This window comes from Macrotis lagotis, chromosome 4 (genome assembly GCF_037893015.1).
Source record: "Macrotis lagotis isolate mMagLag1 chromosome 4, bilby.v1.9.chrom.fasta, whole genome shotgun sequence".
NCBI lineage: Eukaryota > Metazoa > Chordata > Mammalia > Peramelemorphia > Peramelidae > Macrotis > Macrotis lagotis.
In genome coordinates, this window is record NC_133661.1 from 278,519,861 (window position 1) to 278,546,312 (window position 26,452).

The 26,452-nt window shown below is 39.5% G+C and overlaps 2 protein-coding genes and 1 pseudogene across 16 annotated transcripts in view; 1 reads left to right on the forward strand and 2 right to left on the reverse strand.

Annotated features, from left to right (window-relative positions):
* Positions 1–4,605, reverse strand: part of ZBTB1 (zinc finger and BTB domain containing 1) — a 36,649-nt gene extending 32,044 nt beyond the window's left edge. Inside the window, exon 1 of one of the 2 annotated variants that reach the window (XM_074236136.1) lies at positions 4,396–4,605. The gene's annotated coding sequence lies outside the window, so the exon portion shown is untranslated. Of the gene's footprint in view, positions 1–2,763; positions 3,936–4,395 lie in introns of those variants that run through there. The other variant, XM_074236137.1, reaches the window with a different exon arrangement.
* Positions 1–26,452, forward strand: part of ZBTB25 (zinc finger and BTB domain containing 25) — a 107,040-nt gene that overhangs the window by 46,606 nt on the left and 33,982 nt on the right. For 5 of the 14 annotated variants that reach the window (XR_012478242.1, XM_074236153.1, XM_074236152.1 and 2 more), the window contains exons 1-4: positions 5,629–5,730; positions 6,555–6,751; positions 18,905–19,057; positions 24,982–25,161. Coding sequence is in view for 13 of the 14 variants with exons in the window: in XM_074236153.1 (XP_074092254.1) it covers positions 24,989–25,161 (173 nt within the window). In the remaining variant the exon portion in view is untranslated. The other 9 variants (XM_074236149.1, XM_074236145.1, XM_074236147.1 and 6 more) reach the window with 6 other exon arrangements.
* On the reverse strand, positions 16,721–17,105 carry LOC141522598 (large ribosomal subunit protein P1 pseudogene; annotated as a pseudogene).

Below are 26,452 nucleotides of genomic sequence, written 5' to 3' on the forward strand. Positions count from 1 at the left end.
TAAATAAAACTATTACTTTTCCTCTTTTTCTGGTGGACTTCACTGACACTCCATCTTCTTGACCCATCTGTCCACTGCCATTTCTAACTTGTAACAATACATCTTCCCCTATTACTCTGCTTCTGGGAAAACCGGAGGCCAAATTAACAAGTTCCATGGATTTCTCCCATCACAATCTTTCTCCTCTTTCACCAATTCCCACTGCTAGTTACACGGTCTCATTACCAACTCTTGCCATTGTTCCTAACTGGACTTTCTGCTCCCTATCTGCTTATTCTAAGAATAATCTAGCATGGTCCTCCTCAAAAATTTTTCATTTTCTTATTGCCAGAATTAGGGTTAAACTCCAGTTTTACTCCATCCAAGGTCCTACGTCTTCTTAATATCTCTGTGGCTTTCCAACCTTTTCTCATATTATTTGCTCCAACACATCAGTAGCACCTATCTCAAAGAATGCTTCTAAAGATTAAATGAGATGTTAATGTTGGTTGTTATTAATATGCTCCAATATAACTGAATTATGTTCTGCATTTTCCCATCATAATAGTTCACACATCTCATTTAATACAACAACCCAGGGGCAGCTAGGTGGTACAAGTGGATAGAGCACTGACCCTGGAGTCAGGAGGACCCGAGTTCAAATCTGGCCTCAGACACTTGATTGCCTAGCTGTGTGACGTTGGGCAAGTCACTTAACCCCATTACCTTGCAAAAACAAAACCAAAATACAACAACCCAAAGAGAAAGGTGGTGCTATTAAGAGATTCTGACTAATAGTAAATACCTGAAGCTTGGAGTTTGAACCTAGACTATTCTTTGAGTCCAATATTCCAATATACACACTTTTTTTTCTCATACGGACTCTACTTTTGGTTACATTATTTCCCTATGTCTGTCTACCCTCTTCACTTCCTGCCCCATCTTTTAAAGTCCAATTCAAATTTCTCTTTGCTATGGAACATCCCATTATTCTGCTGGTCCCTAAAGAATGAAATCCTCCTGCTGCCACATTATTTTGTTTTTGCAAATTTATTATGCATTTAATCATACAATCTTACATAATATAGTTATACATTTGTTTTATCTCTTCAAAACTTTTGATTATATGAGGGCAGGAACTATTCTCAACTATGTTTACAGAATCAATAGTTAAGATATTTGAAAAAATAATCCAGATCTGTAAACAAAAGTAATAAATGCATTTTACAGAGATGAAAAATATTCAATTTGCTAGAAATATCTTTCTAGGTATTATATTTTGGATCCTATGCAATATCTTCATTGTCTTCTAGATACTGGCTTGAAATTAGTAATGTTGTACTTTAAATAAAACTTTTTATTTAAGAACACAGAATTTAGAGTTATAAAGATTACTCAGACCAAAGCTATCATTTTACATGAGGATACTATCTGCCAACTCAAGGCTATTCAAAGAGTAAATTTTAGGGTTAATATTCAAATTCAGTGCTCTTGCCCACTAAATCTCCCTGACCTTTAATAAAGAGAATGCTACCAGCTATGTGTTCCTAGGTTAGGTACCTAGATACCAATATACAGTTGCAATTAGGCCTATGCTTTCCTTCTCCCCTTGAGACCTGTTGGTTACAAATCCCCACTCTACAGATTTCATGATCTCAAGAAATCTTTTAATTATTGATTAGGCTTTCCAAATACCTTGATCCCAGGAAGAGGGCATCCTGGCCATTGGGATTGAACATTTTGGTCTTTAGAACAGGCACATCCCCTCATAATAATCATCTGGTGTTAGTTTACAAATCAACCTTATGTGAATTTGCTTAGCTTTACTCAGCTTCTAGAGCCTGTTTATAAGGATGAATTGGTAAAAGTTACTTTCTGAATTTGCTAAGTTGAAAATAAGACCCTATAACTTTGGTTTTCCTACTAAGCACATACCCCACTGAAAAACAAAACAACCATTTTTCATTTGCTAAAACTTTCAATTATGTTGTTTAGAGAATGTCTTTGCCTGATATTAACTGGGTTTTTCAATGACCAAACAGAAGATTTGATAAACAAGTAATCAGCATTAATGTGGTAGGAAAGGCTTACAAAACTGCATCTGCTACTCATTCAATTAGCAATAGAAGAGCTTGGAAAGGCAGCTAGGTGGTGCAGTGGATAGAAAACCCTGGAGTCAGGAGGACCCATTCAAATCTGGCCTCAGACACTTAATAATTACATAGCTGTGTGATCTTGGGCAAGTTGCTTAACTCCATAATAAAATTTAATTGTCCTTCTTTCTTGAAGAAGACCATGGGAGGGGATGCCATGACAAGCCCATGACTTAGACTGAGTGCTGTGCCAGCCTCACTTTCTCCTCCAGAGTTATCTAGGTCCAGAGGCCAGATGTGAATCAAGACTACTGGAGATAGTCCTGGATGTGGGGCAGTCAAGGTTAAGTGAGACTTACCCAAGGTCACACAGCTAAGTAAGAGTCATAGGTCTGAGGATGAACTTGGGTCCTCCTGACTCCAAGGCCAGTGTTCTATCCACTAAGTCACCTAGCTGTTTGTTAGATGAGGATGGTGAGCAAAAGGAAGACAGTTTTGGTGTATAAAGACTACATCCTTCCCCTCAGAAGGGACACACCACAAATCCCAATATTTTGGAGGGCTTAATTAAAATGAAATTCAGACACAATAGCACAATGAGAAGAGAGCATTTATTAAACATCTTGCCACAAAAAGTGCTGGGAGGCCCTGAGGGAGACAAGAATAAACAAGGTGACACAATGGGACTTACCTTTGTAGATGACCTACACATAAATGCAATGTCAATCACAGTACCAAGAGCACATAAAGGGGCACAGTTATATTTTGCTGGGGCCACGCAGATCCACCAGATCCACCCTTGCGTGGCGCTGCTCAACTTTTGGGAAAGTCCATTCCAAGGCCGGCAGGGACAAGGAGCAGGCCACTTCTCAGCTCAACTCTGGGTGGAATGCTCGATTTCCTGCTTCGCCAGTCTCAGGCCTCGGTGGAGGCATGGTTTCCCTTTTGTGTGGGCAGTCCTTGGACTCCTCACAAAACTATTATGTAGAGAGAGGGTGGCAAATAGACGAGTTCAACTAGAAGTAAGGCCACCATGACGTCATCGTCTTGGTAAGGAATGGTGACTGGTGGACAGAATAAACATCAATGCAAACACAGGCCGGGGTCTGCTCCTGCTATTTCGTCCCCTTAGTTTAAACGGAGCAGACCAGCCGGCTCCTAAGCCGGCCTACGACCTGCCCGCTACTAGAAACAAAAACCAACCCAAATCCCACAACTTTAAGATTCTGAGGACTTGATAGCTGACACCATTCCAGCACCAAAGTTTTGGCTTTTTTTTTGGGGGGGGGTCTCAGTTTCCCCCGTTTCTCCTGATTTCCCGTCTTGGCCTCGGGCCGATCCCCAGGGCTTCGGTGTGTGTGTGGGGGGCCAAGGCTCCTACAGTCGGGCAACCGTGTCCTGGCGAACACGTCAACTTTGGCTTAAGGGATCGATTCCGAGCCACCATAAAGGCCCTTGGAAGCCTCCCAAAGTTGGCCGCTCGCGGCCGGTCCACACACGCTGGCGCAGCCTCTCTGCAGTGTGGCATTGCACTCCCGACACACTTGCCACGTTTAAGACTCGTCCCGGGCCACGAACAGAAGCCAGGCGAGGCTGCAGGGCCGCGCGTCCGAAAACAAAGGCCCACCTCAGCGAGGGGGGGCAAGAGGCTTCCTTTCTCATTCTCAATCAGGAAAAAAAAAATATTTTTTTTTCTGTTTGACTAAAACTGACATTTGGGCGGCGTCAATGGGAGGGGCGGAATCGAACTCGAGACTTAGATTCCGCGCGGCCTCGCGCTAACCATTTTGTAGTTGGGCCAAGGCGGAAAAGGATTTTTTTCTACCCCACGGGCTCCGGGCTCCGAACCCACGCGCTTCCCGGAGCACGGGCGAGAGCGCGCCGTGAGGCCGCCCGGGGGCCGCGGGTGGGTGCAGCGTCCGCCCCCGCCCGCCGGCCCCGGAGTTGGCGGGGGGGGGGGGGGGGCCCGGGACGGTCCCCTCCCGCCGCGGCGGGGCTCCGCGCTGGCTCCGGGCACGTCACTCAAACGCAGCCCTCCCGCCTCCCGCCGAGAAAGCGAGCGAGAAAGCAAAACAAGAAAACGACAGGAGCGGAGTCACCTCGGGATCCGTCCGCGGCGGGCCCGGGGGGGGGGGGCGGCCGGGGCGGCCGCAGCCTTCGCAGCCCCGGAGGCCCCGGGGGCGGCCGGCCCGGCGCCCGCAGCCCGCCGCGTGTGCTCGCACCCCTCCCCGGGCCTCAGCCAGGCCGAAGCGCGCAGCAAAGTTGTGCGAACGTCCCGTCCCGTCTCCCCACCCCCACCCTCCCGCGCCCGGGATCCACTCACCGGCCGCCGCGGGGTCTGGGGCTGCCGAGGCTGGGCCGTGGGTGGCGGGGCGGGGGGAGGCGGAAGGGCGCAAGGAAGCGAGCGGGCCCCGGCTAGGGCGGCAGCGAGGGCGCCCCGGGCTCCGGCCGCTCCCGAGCTGGGCTCCTGCTCTGCCAGGGACTGCGCTGCAACAAAGGACTTCCGCTGCCGCACAGCCGCGCCTGCCGCACCGCACTGAGCCGGCCCCGCTTACGCGGCGACTCAGGGTCTGCCCACCCGCTCGCTGGCGGCGGCGGCGGCGGCGGCGTCCGCCAGCTTTCCCCTCCCTTCCTCCCCTCCCGCCCACCCACTCCCTGCTCAGGCGCTCGCTCGCTGCTCTTAAGGGCACGGGCCGCCGCCGCCGCCGCCGCCGCGGCTGCAACAAGTTTGTGCGTCGGCGCCGGGGCTGCCGGCGGCGGGGGGGGGGGGCTCCCACACACTTGTGCAAGGGGCAGGGGAGGGCCCGGGGCGCCCCCGGGCTTCGGGAGCTGCTGTGCTTGCACGGCTGCAGAGTCGGCGAGGCCGCGGCCCTAACGGCCCCGGGGTCCGGATGCGAGAGCCCTGACGCTTGGGGCCCCGGCAGCGGCCCCGCAGAGCCACGGCTGCTGGCGCGCTTTCTCTTCGGGAAACGCTACAGAGCCCGTGGGCTCTGCCCCCAGGGGGGCGCGGGGGCGCCGGTGCCTCCGGCTTCCCACCCACGGCGGCCCGGCAGCCCTCCTTCCGCCCTTGCCCGGCACTGTGCGGGGGCCGAGGTACCAGAGTCAGGGGTCGCAGTCTGGGGCCCACCCACGCCCCGGGCCCCCGCTTTTTCACGACCGGAACGCTCCCTAGCGTTCGCCCACTTGAGCATTTGTCCGCACGGTAGTCCGTGCTTTTTGTACACTTGAAAACGAGTGACCGGAGCGGGCGAGGACGAGCGTAGCCCGCGCCGCACAGACGCGCCGTCCGCGTTCAGGCCCTGGCCCGCGGCGCCCGAGGCCACCTGCGCCGCTGCGTCGGCACGCACGCCCTCGTGCTCCTGTCTCCCGCCTCCCCACTGTCACCACGCGCGCGGTCACGTGGGCCACCTCCGACGGCGGGGGGTTGTCGCGTGAAGCCGCGCGAGACCCGGGGCCGCCGGGTCCCGGCTAGGAGCCCGCCGCTGCCCCCGCCCCCGGCCCATCGCCCCTCCCCCGAGCAGCGGGCCGCGCCGCGGCGGCACCTGGGTAAGGGATGCGCCTCCATGGCCCTTCTGGGCTTCCCCCTCCGGATTGCAGACCCCTCGCGTGAGCCGCCCCGCGGGGCGCAGCGAGCCGCCGGCTCCGCCTCGGGACAGATGCAAGTAGCTCCAGGGAGGGGGCCGGGGACTCCCTGGTTGTGGTTGGGGGGGGGGGGGGTCTCCCACTAGTTTGGGACGTGCAGAAAAGAGGGAAGAGAAAGATGGCACCCAGACGTGCCCTCCGGGGTCGGGGCGCTCGGGCCCACCCTCGAGGGGCGGCTGCCCCTCCCTGCAGTCGGGAGCTTCTCCATCCTCCTCCGTGGGGCCCCCTAACCGGAGGAAGGGGGACAGGTGGGGCTGAGGGCCCGCCGAAGCAGGCTGCTTGCCCCCGGGGTGGGCCGCGGCCGTCCCCCCGGCCCCTCCCCCCAGGTCCAGCCTGCCCGAGGTCCCTTCCAGGATGCAGACTCGAAGGATGTTTTTTCCATTGCTTAGCCCCCCCCCCCCCCCCCGCCCGCCAGTTCCTGAGGCTCCAAGTTCTTCCCCACGACCCCCTCGTGCTCCTCAGGTTTGGCCCAGGTGCCAAGGGCCTTTCCTCCTCACCCGCCTTGACTTCTCTTTGCCACAATGTACGTACAGATAGATGTCTTCATCACGTACCCCGTTCCATATCGCCGGCCCACCCTTCCCAAATACAAGACACAGATTAGCCTTTCTGAGGCCCCTTCCCTTCCACAGGAACTTCTCAGCTGTCAAAAGTACAGAATGTTGAACCTCAAAAGGAACATCAAGATCTAGAGATTTTAATTAAACATTTTACCTAGAGATTTACAATAACATAGTGCCACCTCCTGCTTCTAAAGGTCACCTTTCTTTTTTTCTCTACATTATAACTTTCACCTGGTAGGCACTTAAATTGCTAAATAAATGAATGTTTTAATTACAGATCTCAGTGAATCAACCAGGTCCACTGTATGCCAATGCATACCTTATGCTGAGTGGGTGCTTAAGGGGGTCAAACCAAAGATGTGGAAGTGAACAGAGACTGCCTGTGTTGTGATTTGAAGGACAGAATGTGTCAGCTCCTTCCAGAACCTCCCCTGCAGGTTTATTAAGTCCTCTGAAATTCTTATCACGATAAAGGTATTGATACATCTTGTGATCTCAGACTGTGACAGTCAACTAAAAATCAGCTCAGTAAAACATTTATCTAAGGATTGTTGTATACACTATATTAAGTACTGAGAATTAAAAGATGTGCCTTTTAAGACTATCCACCCCAAACAGGCCCAGTGCTACTTTTTGAAGCTTCCTTTTTGCTACTCTTTCTTCATCTGAAGCAGTTGTCAAGTTGAACCAAATACTCCTTAGACATTTCTGTCTCAGGAGTTTTACTTGAGTCACCTAGAAAACACTTAACCTCATTCCCCCATCTTCGAATTCCTTTTTTTTTTCCCCCAAGACTCAGCTTAAATAGCTTCTCTTTGAACTCCTCCTGATCAATGAATATTTGGTAAATGAATGAATGAAGGAGGACTGAAATCTTGGGGAGGTGGTGGAGAGATGATTTTTGGCATCTGAAAGGCTAAGTACTTAGGACCTTTGTGCTTGGACGAGAGGCTTGGATGAGTACCACTAATTTGACCTGGGGCAGATGCTATTTGAGGATGCATTGTTTATGGGGTGAGCAGTTGCTGTCTCCTTGGGAAGGAAGACTGAGGGAAGTGGCCTGTGACTAGGTTATTGACACCTGTGGTTCCAAGACTCTACTGCTCTTGAAAAGAGGAGTGGCATTCTCCCTATTCCAGTCCCAGAGTTGGGGGATGCTAAAGGAGCCAAGCTGTCTAGATGGGAGGAGGGGTCTAAATGTCTGGACCATTAAAAAAAAAAAAGTCCTGGTCAGGGCTCTGCTGGGAAGTGTTACATAATACTTTTCCCTGCAATTATACTGAATTGATTTAATGTGACCTGGAGGTTTCACACTTGGTAATGGAAATTTAATACATTTTATAAAATGGATTAGGTCCAGAAAGAGTTCAGGGTTTTATATTGCTTGAAAGTGAATTTATTTTCATTTCAAAAAAAAAATAAAAATCTACAGTAGAAAACATTACAATAACCCCTGCTTCCTAAATTACTGAAAGAGGAGAGGAAAAAGATGGCATTAATGGATGAATTTATTTTCTTCCTTTGTGTTAATTCTAAGCTGTATCAACTTCTTGCTTTCTAGTTTTTATTGCCCTATAGTCATTTATTCTATGAATTCTCTGCAATTGAGTTGCTTTCTATAATTTGATTTGTGTTAATCATTTCATTAAGATGTAAAATATTATAAGAAGAAACTCACCATTTCAAATTCAGTGTCTTTTTAGCCCCTGAGGAGTAACGAATGACATCCTGTTGTCATAGTTAGTTTGCTAGTATTGTGCTGTGGGTGTTGCTTTAATTTTTACATTGCTATTGTCTTAAATTCCTCTTTTTCTTTAGTCTTTTTGTGGTCTTCTTTTCTTTTTTTTTAGGTTTTTTTTTTTTTGCAAGGCAAATGGGGTTAAGTGGCTTGCCCAAGGCCACACAGCTAGGTAATTATTAAGTGTCTGAAACCAGATTTGAACCCAGGTTTCCTGACTCTAGGGCCGGTGCTTTATCCACTACGCCACCTAGCTGCCCTATTCTGCCTAGCTGTCTTATTTTCTGTTTGTGAGTGAGTGATTAAAAAAAAAAAGCAATATTTTGGCATGATAGACAGAGGAACCTATCCTGGAGTCAAGATTCAGTGCCTGCCTCTAACATACATTAGTTGCTTGATTATGAACAGTGAGTTACGTATTTGCATCTGTGAAGGGAGTAACTCTGGTTCTCACATTGAAAAAATCAACAGTTTCTCCACTTTTTCCTGCCACCCCCCCCATAAAGCATAGTTCTTTTTTTTAAATTATCTTCCCCCCACCTTGTTTTTCTTTATTCTTTCCTTCTGAAGGTTGCTGGTGTTTTTTTAGTCAATTAACTAACATTAAGTACTATGTGCTATGTGCTATTCTGAGAGCTGATGACTTAAAGCTAAAAGAAAGTCCATACTCTCAGAGTTTAGTCTGATGGGCAAGACATCATGCAAACAACTATGTAGAAACAAATTCTGCATGTTACATTGGCTGTAAATCAACAGTTGAGGCAAGACCCTAGCGTTAGGGGGACTCAGAAAGACTTCTTGCAGAATATAGAATTTTAACTGAGAACTGAAGGAAGTCATAGAAGCCAAGAGATGGAGATGACAGGGGACAGAGTACTAGGTCCATTTAAGATTTTTGTTCCAGTGATGGTAGTTTAGTCATGTCCAACTCTTTATGACCCAATTTTGGGGGTTTTCTTGGTAAAGATACTGGAGTGGTTTTCCATTTTCCTTGTCTAATTCATTTATAGATGAGGAAACTGAGGCAAACAGGGTTAAATGACTTACCCAGGGTCAAGGAGGTAGTAAGTGTCTGAGGTGGGATTTGAACTCAGGAAGATGGATCTTTGTGATTCAAAGTCCAGTGCTCTCTATCCAAAGGAAGAATTTAGTTCATTCAGACATTTATTGAATACCTACTACATGAAAAACATTCTGCTATGAGTAGGGGACAAAAAGAACAAAATTGAAAATTGATTCCTTCAAGAAATTTGCAGTGTACTGGGGATTTTATATAAAATGTAACCTGTGGCTTAAATCCCAAAGCTCTGGACTCAGTTCTGGATCAATTTTGAGGCTTCTCACCAATAACTTAATGGTTTATATTCTTTTTCCCTGAAGATATCAGAATTTTACTTTTTTGTCTAAAAGGGTCTGCAGATCCCATCCAAACACTCAGGTCAAGAAAATATTATCTATAGGACAGATTCCTTTGAACAGAAACCATCTAATACATTTATTTTTTGTGCAATAGGCTGCCCAGTCCCTCATTATTTTTGAGGATTGTTAATTCTAAGAAGGTCAGTGACAGAAAAAAAGATCCTGATTATAAGAAATTATTCCATTACGGTCATTTACTACAGCTTGTTTAGTCATTCCCCAGTTGATGGACATCCTCATAATTTCCAGATTTTTGCCACTATAAAGAGAGCTGTGCTATATATACATACACACACACACACACACACACACACACACACACACACACATATGTGTTTTTGCGAGGCAATGCCAGCACCTAGCTGCCCCTGCTATAAATATTTTAGAACATAAAAGTTTTTTTCCTTTTTCCCTGTATGCCTTGAGAAACAGACCTAATAAAGTATCAAAGGATATACATATTAGGGCATAATTCATATTGCTCTCCAAAATGTTTGGATCAGTTCACAATTGTACCAATTGTGAGGGTTTTCCAGTTTTTCTGCATCCCCTCCAACAATTTGTCATTTTAGCCAGTCCAAAAGCTGAGATATCTCAAAGTTGTTTTAATTTGCATCTCATCAATAATGACTTAGAACTTTTTACATGATTGTATAGTTTTGATTTCTTCATTGAAAAACTTCCTGTTAATATCTTTTGACCATTTATCAATTGAGGAATGACTCATTCTTGATCAGTTTTGCCAATTTCTCTACAAATTGGAGATATATTTGGGAAAATTTCCCCAGTTTTCTGCTTTCCTCTAATCTTGACTACATTGGTTTTATTTGTACAAGCTGTTTAATTAGCCATTTTACTATTTACCATGCTCTCTCTTGTTTATTCATAAATTCTTTTCCTATCTATAAATCTGATAGAGATTGTTCCATGTTCTTCTGATTTGGTTATGATATCTTCTTTGCACCAAGTAATGTATCCATTTTGACTTTATTTTGATAAAATCCACACATTTCTTTAATATTTATATTCCGTGTTGACTTAAAAGACTATTACTATTGATAGTCACTTAACCTTGAAGTGCCCTAAGGCAAGCAGTCTCTGAATATTTTTTTTTTATAGTAAAGACTGTGTAGTGGAGAGAGCACCATTATGTGTTTCACAGGGTTGTTGTGAGAATCAGTCATGTAGTTATTCTGTGAAACTTATTCTGTGTCACCCAAAGTAAAAAGTAGGGAGAGATGGGTCACTGGCTCAGAGACCAGAGCCCATGCTCCAGTTGTTCATTTTCATTTATCTGAATCTTTGTGATGGACTTTTTTTTGGTAGTGGAGAGGTTTGCCATTTCCTTCTCCAGCTCCTTTTACAGATGAGGAGACTGAGGCATATAGGGTTGATTGACTTGAGGACAGTTTTGAACTCAAGTCTTCCAGATTCCAGGCCCAGCACTCTATCCACTGTGCAGCCTACCTATCTCAGTCTCTGGCAAGTGTTCTCACATGTGTGTGCTGTGTGTTTATGTGTGTGTGTGTGTGTGTGTGTGTGTGTGTAAAATTGATCCTCACAACAACCCTGTGAAACGCATAATGGTGCTCTCTCCATTGCACCACTTGGAAGGCCCATGAATCAGGGAAATCATGTGCCAGATCAAACACAGACACACACACCCCAAGTGCTTTTAAATTTCCCTCTCTACTATTATAGTTCTGACTCCAATGTTTGTAATCATCATAAAATGATACACTATTGTTTATTCAGTAAACCATCTTTTTTCTTAAACTTGACAGCTCATTTAATTTTCACTAATGTATCTTATGAAACTATACATATATATATATACACATACATACACAGATACACAGAAAAACTTACAGTTTCTTTTGCAAGAAAAGAATAATAAAAATATTGGTGGAACACAACTATGTTGCCTCTTGCTCATCCTTTGAAAACCTGTTCTGGAAGCAAAAAATAGATTTTAATTAGATAAATTTATGTTTGCTTTATAACATTAGTATATGATTTGTTTAGCAATATTTCTTCTTTGCATTCAAAATGTTCAATTCAGGGATCTGTATGAAGTTCTAATGTAAAATAGAAAACGTTAAATAAAATTGAACTTTAGTAGTGATTTCCCTTCCTCTTTATATTTTCCAAAAGACACTACTTAATATGATAGTTAAGTAATAATCACAGGTACAGGGAAGAAGTAAGATGATTGCTAAATAGGTTTAACAAAAAAGGAAAACAAATCTGATAATATTAAACTTTTCCAGATCTCTTTCTCAATTCCATTGGATTTATCAGCCATGAAATTAATTATGGGAACTATAAAATGTTTATTTTACTATCAGCAAGGCTATATTAAAAATACATTGTTTTAAAAAAATTTTATTGTTAATTTTACCTTTTCCATTGTTGTCAGCTTTCCACTCAGAGCAGTTATGTTTCCTTATTAGAAATCTCTGGGATCTATATTGTTCATCATAATTCAGATGCTTTTTGGTGTTATTTGCCTATCCTTATAGTCATGGTATATAATGTTCTCCTTTCTCTGTTTTTATTACCATTCTTCAGTTCATAGATGTCTTTCCTCACATTGGTTATTCTTTAGAACATAATAATATTCTATTACATTGAATCAGCATCCTAAGATGTTAAAATTGAAAGAGATCCCAGAGACCATCTGGTTCAACTCATCTCAGAAAAGAAATCCTTGTAAGTTATCTGACTCCTCCTTGAAAGTAGGGAAACTCATCACTTAGCGCAGGTCACCCATCCTACTTTTGTTTGTTAGGATTGTTTGATTGTTAGAAAGTTTTTTCCTGACTTCAGACTTCACCAATGAAAGTTAAGTCTTCTGGGGCCAAACTAGTCTAATCCTTTTTCCCCATGATAGCCATTCAGTTCATTGAAGATTGTTACCTTGTCCTTGAATCGTCTCCAGACTAAACATTCTTGATTCTTTCAGTTTATCAGAAGAACTCTCTTCTGATTGACTTCTGGAAACTCTCCAGCTTAGCAGTATTCTTTGTAAGCTAGTTTTCCAGAGCTGAATACAGTATTCCAAATGTAGGGTGATTGAAGCCAAGCCCTTAAAGATCTCATTAGACAATTTTTTTTTGGTTGTCACATCACACTACTAAATGATCTTAAGTTTACAGACAAGTAAAATCTCCATCCCTTTTAAAGACAAACTACCATCTAACTATGCCTACCTCACTTTGTATTTGTGAAATTGGTTGTTTTGTACCCAAGTGTAGGATTTCACAGCTATTTTTGTTGAATGTCATCCTAGATTCAGTCTAATAGATGATCCCATTTATATCTTTTATATCCTTACTGTAGTGTGTTCCATTTCAATCCTGGATTTGTGTCCTCTGCAAATTTGATTAAGTATGCCATTCTTAAAAAATGTTACAGAAGAAGAATAACAAACTGCCTTCTGTGGGGTGGGGGGGGAAGATTAGGGGAGAAATTGTAAAACTCAAATAAAAAATAAATAAAAATGTTACAGAGTGGAATGCTTAGTGCAGATCCTTTGGGCAAAATAAAATCCTCTTACGAGACTGAGGGGGAAGCATAATGACTGTTTAATCATGAAACCAGTTCTAGATCATCCATTGTATTATGATCTAGTCCGTATATTTCTACAAAGATAATTTGTAATACTTAAACAATAAACCTTTATTAAGCATCTAATAATGTGCTAAATGCAAAAGATATCCTCAGGGAATTTGCCATCTAATGGGGGGGCATTTATTAAATGAATTCTCATTAAAATTTGTTCATCCATTTTGCAAATTGATGAGGAAGAATTTTGTTTCCAGTTTTTTGTTACCACAGTGTTGCTATTGTTGATTCTTCTCTTCATCATTGATCTTGTCCAATAGTGAGATCATTGGTCAAAAGACATGAAAAATCTGGTGACTTATCTCAGCTAATACCAAATTGATTTCCAGAAGACTTGGTCTAATTCCCAGTTATGTGTGTTTGTGTGTACATATGTATGTATGTATTTCTATGTGTGTGTGTGTGTATACACACATATGTATATGTGTATATATATATGTATATATAAATTTCCTATCCTATATTGTGTGTCTACCTCTGAGCTTTGTTCTATTGTCATCTGTGTATTTTTTGAAACAGTTTGCTGATGATATTTTCCTTTCTTTTCTGGATGTAACTATCATTATCTTACCACTCCTTCCATAACTCTTCCCTTTCCAAAAAAAAATCCTTCCCTGCAATGAACAACCAGAGTCAACCAAAATAAAATCTACTCAATGTCTGTAGCTGAAAACTTCTGTCACAGTTTGTATTAGCCTGTTACCTCTCTACCTACCAAGAGGTGGGAAATATTAACCATCCTTAGTCTTCTGAAGGTCATGATTGGTCACTTAAATCTTTTATCAGGAAAAAAGGTACACCAATGTGGAGATGAATTATTCCCACCATTCTGGAAAGCAGTTTAGAACCAAGTCCAAAAAGTCACTAGTTCTATTCATTTCATTGCATGGATTTATGCAGGTCCTCTCAATTTTCTCTGAATCTATTCTTTTTGTTATTTCTTATCACAATAATTTTCCATTACATTCATATATCATAATTTGGTTAGCTGTTCCCCTATTGATGATTACCCTCTTTATTTTATTTTATTTTATTTTTTTAGGTTTTTGCAAGGCAAACAGGGTTAAGTGGCTTGCCCAAGGTCACACAGCTAGGTAATTATTAAGTGTCTGAGACCGGATTTGAACCCAAGTACTCCTGACTCCAAGGCCGGTGCTTTATCTACTATGTCACCTAGCTGCCCCCCTCTTTATTTTCAGTTCTTTGCTGTAGTAAAACAAAAATGCTGCTATAGGCATTTTTATTCTTTATTTCTTTGAGCTTTTTGGTAGGGTAGGCCTAGTAGTAGTATCACTTGGTCAAAGGACATGACATGAATTTTAACAAGCTTTGAAGAAAATGGGTATTTACATTTGTGTAATAGAATAGAAAAAAACTTGTAATGAAATTCCAGATTACTTTTATGTATAATTTGCTTTTCTTTTTTATGTAAATACTAATTTCAAATTGCAACTTTTAAAGTTTTTCTGCTTGTCTATTCTTTTTTTGGCTTCCTTTTCTTTTTTTTTAAGAGATGCCACAATGACCCCCTTTTTCTGTCTTGTATTATTTTGGCTACCTTATCCCTATCCCACTCATCCTTACCTTTTTACCTCTTCCCCAAGGCATCTAGATGATGCTGTGGATATAACACTGGCCTTGGAGTCAGGAGGATGGGAGTTTGAATCTGGCCTCAGACATTTGATACTCACTTAGCTGTATGACCTTGGGCATGTCACTTAACCCTGATTGCTTCATATCCAGGACCATCTCCATTTGTCCTGATTCACATCTGGCACTGGACCCAGATGGTTCTGGAGAAGAAAGTGAGACTAGTGACTTAGCACAGCACCCTCTCACTCATCCAGTCCATGTGTTTGTCATGGCAGCACCTCCCTAATGTTATGGTCTTCTTCGAAATGAAGGACAAACATCATTATCACCCCTTCCCGATTGGAAAACAAAAAGGAAAAATAAAACCCCTTAAAATTACCATATTGATTATATCTAAACAAAATGACTCTTATTCTGCATCTTGATTCCATTACCTCTCTCAAAAGGTGGATTAGTATGTTCCATCAGCAAATCTCTGGAATACTAATTGATTATTGCATCAATTAGAGTTCTCTAGTCTTTTAAAGCTATTTTCAGTGCAACATTATTGTATAAATTGTCCTCCTTGCTTTGCTAACTTTACTTTGTTACCAGTTCATACAAAAGTAGGTTTCTTTGAAACCATCCTTTTCATAATTTCTTATGTTAAAATAGCATTCTATAGATTCCTATAATCTAAATTTGTTAGCTATTCACTAATTAATGGATGCCCCCCTAAGTTTCCATGACTTTGTCTCTATGAAAGGAAATTACTCTTTGGGGTAATTGCCAAGTAGTGGTTTTTTTGGATCTGGAGGCATGCATAGGTTACTGACTTTTTGGACTTATTTCCAAATGTCTTTCCATAATGGTAGGAATAATTCATCTCCACTAACAGCACGTTAATTTACCTGCTTTCCTGAAACCCTTCCAAATTGTCATTTTCCTCTCCTCATTTTTGCCAATCTGATGGGTGTAATACAACCTCAGAGTTTTTTAATTCATATTTCTCTAATTATTAGTGATTTGAAGAATTTTTATAAGATTGTTTATAGGTGGCATTTCTTCTTTTGAAAACGGCTTGTTCCTATCTATTGATCACATTTCTATTGGAAAATAGCTTTTGTTCTTAAACCTTGAATCAGATCCTTATATATCATTAATTTTTTTTCAGAAAAATTTTGCTTCACTTTTATTCTTGGTTACTTGATTTCCTTCCAGTTTTTTTTCTTGGTTTTTGCAAAGCAAAGTGACTTGCCCAAGATCACACAGCTAAGTAATTAAGTATCTGAAGTCAAATTTGAACTCAGGTCTTCCTGACTTCAGGGCTAGTACTCTGTCATGGAGCCACCTAGCTGCCCCCATTTCCCTTCTAATTTTAACTGTATTGGTAACTTTCTTGCTTCCTTCTCAGGGCCTGGAGTTTCTTTATGAGCTTTGTTGAATCATGCCCAAATCTTCTGGCCCCATTTGGGGTTTTCTTGGCATAGATACTGGAGTGATTTGACATTTCTTTCTCCAACTTATTTTATAGATGAAGACACTGAGACAAACAAGGCTAAGTGACTTGTCGGGGGTCACACAGCTAATAAGTGTGTAAGGTTAGATTTGAACTCATCTTCCTGTCTCCAGACCCAGTGATTTAGCCATTACTTGACTATAACTACTTGTTTCTTTATCCTGCCCTACTTCTTAAACCAGACTTTATCCTTTCATGGATCCTCTACTTCATTAATAATCTATTTTTCTCCTTTAGCATTATATTTAGTTTTGCCTGATAGGTAATTCTTGGTAACCCTTATCTCTTTTGCAAAATCTAGCCTTTTGAACAGAAATGCTTGAAAGTCCTCTATAATCCTGAAAGTAGATTTTTTTTCTCATATAAGGATAGCATTCTTGGTTGTAAGCCAGTATTTTTTTGCCTTTTGAAATACCATCTTCAGGATATTCTCTTCTTTGTCTTAGTCTCTCCAAAGACTTCTGTGGACCCAACTTTGCTTCCTTGATATTTGAACATTTTCTTTCTGACTGCCTGACATTTCTCTCTTCTCACTCTGAATTTTGACTGTGACATTCTTTTATTTTTTTTGAATTAAGCCCTTTATTTAATGTTACAAAAAATATTTAGTCAAACAGACCAAAACCCATGTCATCATCAGACTCCTCAGATTCTTCTTTTTTTGCTTTTTCTTTCTTCTTCTCCTCAGCTGGGGCAGCTGCACTAGCAGGAGCAGCACCTCCAGCAGGGGCAGCACCACCAGCTGCTGGGGCAGGTCCACCAACTCCTACATTGCAGATGAGACTTCCAATACTGACATTAGACAGAGCCTTTGCAAATAATCCAGGCCCAAATGGTTCAACATTCACACCTGCTGCTTTAATGAGGGCGTTAATTTTATCTTCTGTGACCGTAACTTTGTTGTCGTGAAGGATGAGGGCCGAGTAGATGCAGGTGAGCTCCAAGGTGGCCATTTCAGGGGATGGAGGAGAGTTGTTTGTAGTGGTGCTAAGCTGGCAGCTGAAGTGGAGTCACCTCAACACGGCCTTAGCTTCCGAAGAAGAACCGAGCACCTTACAGACAACTGAGGAGAGCTGACTGTGACACTCTTAGCTGTTTGCAGATTGTATTTTCTTTCAGGTGGTGGTTGGTGGATTCATTCTACTTTCAGTTTTTTTTTTTTTAAGATCTTGATAGTTTTCTTTTAGGATTTCTTGAAATATAGTATCCAGATTTTTTATTTGATCATGGTTTTCAAGGAGTCAATCATTCTTTCTCCTTCATCTGTTTTCAGGTCATTCTTTTTGCTAGTAGGTACCTTATATTTTCCCTTATTTTTAATCTTTTGATTTTATTCTAACATTTGTTATCTTATGAAGTTCTGATATTTTTAGTATATTTTTTAAGGAGGTCCAAACCAGGATGAGGTTTTCACCTTCTGTTATATACTACTTGTTCTCTGTAATAGGCCAGACCTAGTTTAGGCTGGACTGATACATTAGGTTTGATATTTGAATGAAATGAAGATACTTGTGTTCTAACAATTAATAGAAGGAGGTTTACTTAGCTCCAGGGGAAGAATATTCAGAGAAGGTGGAGGACATTGAGGCAAGTGAACAGGTATTCATTGAGGCTATAGCTTTGATGCAGCTGACTTTGCTCCTCCACTGTTTTGGGTTATTCTGTGATCTTCAGTTAAAAGCTCCAGGAAGCAACTTCTCTTGCCTTGACTTCTAAAAAATTGTTTTTATTGATATTTGATTTTTTACACCATCAAAGTTATCCCCACTTTCTTCCCCAACCCCCAGAAAATCATCCTTTATAACAAAAAGTATTATTGAAGAAAACAAAAGGAAAAAAATAAACACAAATGACGAATATATTGAAAAAGCTTGAAAACAGGTGCAATGTGTAACATTTCTGGACTTCTGTCTCCATAATGGATAGGTTAGGTGTTCCCTCTTGAATTTTAGAGTTTTGTAAACATTCACTTTGATTTTATTTATATGTGATGGTTCTTTCCATTTACATTGTTGCTATTGTGTACATTGCTTCCTTGGCTGTATTTACCTCATACTGCATTCATTCATGTGCTTCTTTATATTTATCACATTAGTTCTTTTCTTAAAATTTTTTTATTTTCTTTTTTTCCAGTTACATGTAAAGATAGTTTTCAACATTTTTTGGTAAGATTTTGAGTTCCACATTTTTTTACCTCTCTCCCTTCTCTCCCTCTGCCCATATTTTCCCTGTTTTGAGCTCTCCCTAAATTGGAAAGCTTTTGATTTATATACTGGGATTTTTACTGACTTCCCTTTTTTTAGCCACTGCTAGCTTCTGGCCATCTTTTTGTAAATTTCTGGATTGGATGTAAGCTCTTATGTTTTTATTTATTATTCTTAGATTTTTCTATAAAGAATTTATTTTCTTAAAAAGATTGTGTTTTCTGAGTACAGGAAAACGGGGTTCTTCTTCAGACTTTAATATCATCCTCTTATCCAGAAACATGAAATGAGATGTTTTGTAGGTTTTTTGTGGTGGCATTGTGGGATAAAGGGTAGAGGGGGTATTGTGCCTAGGTTTTGGTGATGTGAGTTAAGGCCAGTCTCTGGATAGAATATGGTTCTTGAGAATGTAGGGTGACTTTAGGTTGGGAAGAACTGAAGAAGTCTCTTGTAGTCTCTGGGTAATCTCTTGGCCAGGGAGATAGTAGTAATGGGCTTCTGTTTAGTTTTATTAAAAACCAATAATTTTTATGTATTTTGTTTTCTAGATTTCACCATATATCCAGAAAGCCATCTTTTATTGCAAAACTTTTTTAAAAAGAAGAGAAACATTCAGCAAAGTTTACCAGCACATTGAAAAAAATTGACTTTATATTCAATATTCAACTAGCAGAACACTCTATCTCTGCAAAGGAGTGAGGGTAGGTATCTTCTCATGTTTCCTGCGTAGGACCAAGCCGGGTCCTTTAACTTTAACATTATTAGTTTTGATTTTTTTCTGGTTGTTCTTTCCATGTTCCTGGTTGTAGTTATTATATCCATTGTTTTTTTTGCCTCTCCTTACTTCACTTTTTATTAGCATATGTAAGTTATTCCATGCTTCTCAGTGTTGATCCTATTCATCATTTCTTATAGCACAATACTCAGTAACATTAACATTCCAAAATTTGTTTAGCCATTCCCTAGTTGATGGGGATCCACTTTGTTTCCATTTCTTTGTTATCATAGAAAGAGCTTTTATTTTTTGTTGTATATGAAACCTTCCTTTTTTTGTCAGTGGCCTTTGTAAATGCCTAGCGGTGCAATCTCTGGGTCCAAGGCATTGTAATCATTTTATTATTAATGATGTTGTTCAGTCATGTCTGACTCTTCATGACCCCATTTGGTGTTTTCTTGGCAAAGTTACAGGAATGGTTTGCCATTTCCTTCTTCAGCCCATTATACACATGAGAAAATTGAGGCAAACGGAGTTCAGGGACTTGTCTGAGGTCTTCCTGACTCCAGTCCCAGCACACTACCATCTAACATTATTAGTTTTCATAATTCCAAATTTCTTTCCATAATGTTTGTAGTTTGTAGAGCTCCACCAACAAAGCTTGTCTTTCTGTAGCTCCTCCAATTATTTACCTTTCCCTTCTTTTGTCATCTTTGCCAGTTTCCTGGGTGTGAGGTGAAACCTGAGAGTTTTTTGGATTTGCTTTTCTTTTATTATGGATAATTTGGAGCATTCTTCTTTCTTTTTATTCATAGTTTGCAATAGTTTTGGGGGAAATCAGTTGTTTATATCCTTTGATCATTTGCTCTATTGAGGAATGACTTTTGGTTTTAAATATGTCTGTTAGTTGTCCATATATCTTGGCTATCAATTCCTTATGAGAGCTATTTAATATAAGAATTTTTCCCAATCAGCTACTTCCCTTCTTATCCTAAATAAATTTAACATTGTGCACAAGCTTTCTGGTTTGATTTAATTAGAATGATTTATTTCATCTTTTGTAATTTTTTTCTTTCTTTTACTTTATTTAGAATATACCCCTGACCCATAACTGTGAAAAGTATATGATTTGGGGGCACTTAGGTGGCACAGTGAATAGAGCACTGGCCCTGGAGTCAGGAGTACCTGGGTTCAAATCTGGCCTCAGACACTTAATAATTACCTAGCTGTGTGGCCTTGGGCAAGCCATTTAACCCCATTGCCATGCAAAAACCTTAAAAAAAAAAAGTATATGATTTAATTCTCTTCTAATTGTTATGGTAAGATCTTTCCCATTATCTATCCATTTTGAATTTATCATGGAATGCCGCGTAAGATGTTGTTCTATTATTTGTGCCCTGACTTTTCTCTGATTTTCCCAAAAGCTGTTAACTTTTGGGAGTTTTTCTTGGGTAATTTTTATTTTCAGGTTTATTGAATACTGGACTATTGAATTAAATTATTTCTGACTTTCATTCCATATGGTTATTATTAGTGCTTTATGATATAGTTTGAGTCTTTTTCATTATTTCCTTTCATATTCTAGATCGTTTTCCTCCAAATGAATTTAATTACATCTAGTATTGTAAAGTATCCCTTTGGTATTGTAGTTGATATATCATTATATCTGTAAATTAGCTTTGGTGCAACTGTCATTTTTATTATATTGATTTATTATAACGATATATTGGCCCCACTCATGAGCATTGAATATCATTCCAGCTATTAAGTTGCTTTTTAATTTAAAGAGAGTTTTATGCAATGGTAAATGGACTCTAAAATAAGTATATTTTATAGTTCTTTCGAATGTTATTTCCCTTCCTTTTATTACTTCTTTGATTTTATTCCTAATATATAAAAATGCTGTTGTTTTCCTAGGTTTCTACTATAGCCTATCACTTTGCTAAAACTATTGATTCAATTTCTCTGCTGATTTTTCTAGGATTTTCTAAGCAAACAGTTAGTTAACAGTGCATAGAGATAATTTTGTTTCCTCTTTGCCTGTCTTAGTAGCTTTAATTTTGTTCTTTTACCTTGCTATTGCTAGTGTTTCCAGAACTATATCTTATAATAACAGGGACATGGGCGTTCTTGAATGCTTTGCTCCTCTATTAATTGGGGATACTTTCTGATATGTCCCCCATTGCATATAATGCTTGCTTTTGGTTTTAAATACTTTTTAAAAAAAAAGTTTTCACTATGTCTATACTTTGTAAGTTTTTTAACATATATTTTGTAAATAAAGCTTTCCCCCCAAATCTATTGAACCACATGATTTAGAATATTATTTTTAACTGATCTACTGTGATGCAACTCTTTTTGCAAAGACTTTTCCCATTTCACCCTCCCTTCCTGTTTTACCTTTATAGTTTTAATGTTTTATTTACTGATTTTTTTATTTAGTTATCTAATTCTTGCGCTTACCCCCTCAATTATGTAGTTATTTCAAAATCCCTTCCATTTCAGCTTATTTTGTTTCTTAATTTTTCTTTTTATAAACTTTTTTCTAAGAAAGATTTTTATATTTTGTTCTTTTCATTGATTATCTTCTATTAACGTCCAGTAAACTTTTATACTTTGGTTTATGGTTTGTGTATTTATTCATTTCTTCCTTTTCTCCTTGTTTTCTTTTTTTTTCTTCAAATTTTATTTAAGGCAATGGGGTTTTTAAGTGACTTGCCCAAGGTCACACAGCCACATTTGAACTCAGGTCTTCCTGACTCCAGGGCCAGTACACTATCCACTGCATCACTTAGCTTCCCTCATTTCCTTGTTTTCTTTATGAAATTAAAGCTTCTGAAATCAAATTTGAACTTCCTCTTCTAAACAATTTCTTTAATGTCTTTTGTAGATACTTCTTGCTCTCATCATCCCTTTTTATGTTACGCATCACTCTAAGAAGCATTAATTCATGAGAGAAGTGATGAAGATAGAAACATTGCCCTGTGTGTGTTCCAGATCTTTCAGTATAATTTTACTCCTTCTCTTTCCATTATTGTCCCTTCCATTTACCAAGTAATCTCTTCTTTGGGACAGTGTCCTTCCATCTTTTAGGTTAGGTGCTGATTTGATTCCTTCTTTTTTAAGGAAGAAAATTGTCCTTGGAGACACAATACTCTTTGAGATTAAACCCATCTAAGTTTTCAAATCTCATAGATATTTGACTCTTCCCCTTTGGGAGTGCTCTTAAGTAGGACACCTTCCCCCATTGGATTGATATCTTCCCTTTTCATTCACCCATTACAACTCCCTTTCGATGCTTCTCCCATTCTCCCTTACTCTTCTTGCTGAGACACTTAATGTTTTGGGATTTTTTTTTTCCTTTCGTTGTTTACTCATGGACTTGTTTAGTGGACATCACATATTCTTCTTTATCCTCTACCTTACCCTTCTCATTTTTTGTGCCCTACCATTCTAGAATTTAGTTCCACAGAATATATTGATTCATCAGGAGGGAAGAGTTTGTGGGGTTTAGCTTGTGGTGTTTCAGTTCACTCCTCTATCATTACTTTTATTTCTTTAAATTCTGCCTTTATCTCTATCCTCTTGCATACTTAGGAAAATCTTAAAAGTCTTGCTGTTAATTTTTTTTTTTCAGTATTTTTCTTTCTATACTTAGTCTTTTTTTTTGGTATTGTGTTTATCTCTCTTATGTTTCTGTTGTTTGTATGTTTGCAAGTTAAATTAATATTCATCTTTTTTCAATGATGATTAACCTCAGATTTTCATAGGCTATGTCATTTTGAGTTGTGTTGAATCCTTTTACTTCTTGGAATATATATTTTTTTGGTCTCCAGTGAATATAGAATGTAGAATAGTGTTGTATTGTTTTAATTTCCTTTCCTTTACATTTGCAGGTCTTTTGCTTAGCTGCTTGCAGAATGCAGTGTTTGTCATTGAAATTGTAAGCTTAATCAGGGGGATCTAGGTTTGAGTTTGAGTCATGAGGGTTTTTTTCCTGTAGGTGATCAATGTATTCTTTGATTTAATGCTTTGTTTTTTGCACTCAAATTCTGGTAGTTTGATTTTTTTTTTTTGCATAATTTTCTGCATTATGGTGTTCAACTTTTTCCATTTGGCAATGTTCTCTTGGTAGACCTATGATCCCTAGATTATCCTTATTCATTTTATCTTTAAAAATTATCATATAGAAATCATATTGTGTTCTAGCATCATTTATTTAGTATTATTGCTTTCTTTTCCTATCTTCCTCACAATTGTCTTTTAGCTAGTGTTCTCATTTACTTCTTGGGAGAGACTCAATTTTTCTATTCTATTAATTATTCTCTTTAAGGTCATAAATTCTAACATTTATTCTCTTTTAATTTCTCTTATAGCTTCTTATTCATCTTTCAAATCATTTTGGAACATCTTTTTGTGGTTCCATGTTCCCTTGAGATTTCAGGGGGCTCTGTTTCATCAAACATTAATTCACTTTCTTTTGTCTAATATTTCTTTGAGAAGTTTGTAATGCTTTTGAGGTTTTAATGTGAATGCTTCCTTTTAATTTTAGTATTGTCTTTGTTGATTTGTCTGCTTGTTTCCCTAATTTCTAATGGAATTTTCTTCTTTTTGAAGTTTTTGATGACTTTAGCCTTCTCTTCCCCCCCCCCCTTATATTCCCCTTTAACTTACTTTCTGACTCCTCCCTTCGATGAATACTTCAAGGCTGAAATGTGAATTGTAAAAACTGCCCCAACTTTCTCCTGTGTAGAGTAGAAGTTAATGTCTGCTTCCTGGTAGAATCTGTTCACTAAGAGAAGAATCCCTTTGTAAATTCTAAAGCCCTATCCCATAGCTGGCTTTGAGTACCTTAGTAATAAGTGTGGCCCATGAGGAAGTACTGCTTAAAATTGCCTTAAAGATTAAAAGCTCCCCAATAATCTTCTTACTTTCTTCTGTGAATTCACCTTTAATTGCTTGACCTTCAAGTGCATAATTCCTCTCTTGCATTTTTTTTTTTTGAGAATTAATGAGGAAAGAAAAATGGAGAAAATATCTAGTCTTGTTGATTGTATGACCTGGAAGTCTTATTTGCATTATATAGTATTTATAGCATTATATTTTGTGGCTTGAGCTTACCTTTCCAGCATAATACTCATAGCACATGATGTGTGTTTCTGCCAAACCAGCCTTCTTGCTATTCTCTATTTACTACATTTCATTTCCTTTCTAACTTTCCCTTCTGCTTTCTTTTGCACCAGTTATTCTTCATGCCTGTCAGTCTCCTTCAGGAATCCTCTAGTTACTAGTAACCTGTTCCTTAAGAAATTATTTTGGATTTCATTTCTGTATCTATATCTAGATACAGAGATAGATACATATATAGATCTAGAAATATATATAGTATAATATACAATATACATCTATGTCTATTTTTTCTTTTTTACTTGACCCTCTTAAAGAACAGGTATCAATCTGTTATTGATCAATCTGATATTGAAAGTAAATATGCAGTTTTCCACAGTACCATGTGAATTTTGGTATTTGTAAAAAATGTGTTTTGATGAGATGATAGGGGTGACATGAAATAGGAAAAGTGTTATTTTGGGGGTGTGGGTAGAAAGAAGAGGTAGATAGGAGAGAGAGACGGAGGAAAGATTGATATTTTAGACCTGTCTGTTTTTGAAAATATAATTTTAATTAAGGCAGCTTGAATTTAATGTCAGTATGAACTTTTTAAATAGTTTGTACTGCTAAGTTTTTAACATTAATCAGTTGTGGCAGTTATCAGTACTGAGCAATGTTGAAGATTTGCAGTTTTAGAGAGAAAGGTATTTTAGTTTTTGCTTGTAATCTCTGTAGTGGAAATTTAGCTAACTTTGTTAAATATACATATATGTGTCATAATTTTTTGTTCTTTTTTCTTAGAGTCACCATGGATACTGCTAGCCATAGCCTTGTCCTCCTACAGCAGTTGAATATGCAGAGAGAATTTGGTTTTCTCTGTGATTGCACAGTCGCCATTGGAGATGTTTACTTCAAAGCTCATCGAGCTGTGCTTGCTGCTTTTTCTAATTATTTCAAAATGATATTTATTCATCAAACTAGGTGAGGATATAATAATTTATGTATTTATTCACTAATTTAAAAAAAAAAACACAACTGTCATTTCCTTTAAACCTGGTGCCTCCCGTAGTATGCCTTCCCTAATAGCAATGGACAAGTTAAGGAAAATAAGCCATAACAGCAAATGCAGCTGATGGTCTGTGCCATCTTTTCTATCTTTCCTCCAAGAGGAGGAAAATGTGTATTACCATACATATTCTGTCCATAAGGATATATTTTTGCAAATAAGAACACTTTTTTAATATTAGAAATCATTAGAATGCTACCATATTTCTTTACCTTATAATGTAAACCTTGATATAGGACTGCCTTATTTAGTAAAATTATATTTTCATCTTTTAAAGAACCATCTTTTTATTATATCCAAAACTAAAACTTGATTCCTTGACTCCCTAGTTGGGTCAAATATAGACATGCCTTTTGAGGCATTAATTATGCTATATATTAGGGTTCCATTTATAATAGTCATACTTAACATGTTGAATTCAGATGAAAGTTTTCAAAAGGAGCTTAAAGTCCTTCATATATGCCAGCTCTGGTTCTTTCAAAGTCTCTATTAGGTAGTAAGGTTGAGAGCTCTTCTATGGAGGATTTATGGGAAGATATAGATTCTCTCATGATCAAGTATAAATGTGTCATGAGCTGTATTAATTGAAGGATTACCCACATCAATGAAATCAACAGCGCCATTAAATAAAGAAACTCTTATAACTAGCATAAAAACTGCTCCCAGCAGAACTTGTTGATGAATGTAGGTCAAAACCAGAATGGGGCTCCATGAGTTGGGATGAATCTTGCAGAGACCAAGAATCCAGGAGCATGACACCATGCTGATGCACAGTGCATATCTACACTTACTTAAGGAAAATCAACTGATGTAGAGGTAAATAGAAGTAAATAATAGGGAACTCATGAACACCAAAATTAAGTCAGCTGCTAGCATCATACATTGACCTGTAAACAGTTCATTTCCTTTACTGTAGAAATTTCAGTTGGTGATGGGAGTGGACAGCTCTCCATAGTTTTTAGGTATGTTACTTGATTGCTAAATTCACTTAAAAAGATCAAGTGTTTTTGAAAGTGCTTTTTGTAAGTTATTGTAACTATATGCAATTACTTGTTCAGCAAAAAACCACTGCATCCAGGACCATCTCCAGTCAACCTGATCCATATCTGGCCACTGGACCCAGTTAGCTCTGGAGGAGAAAGTGAGGCTGGTGACTTAGCACAGTACCCCCCTCACTTAAATCCAACTCACTTGCTTGTCATGCAT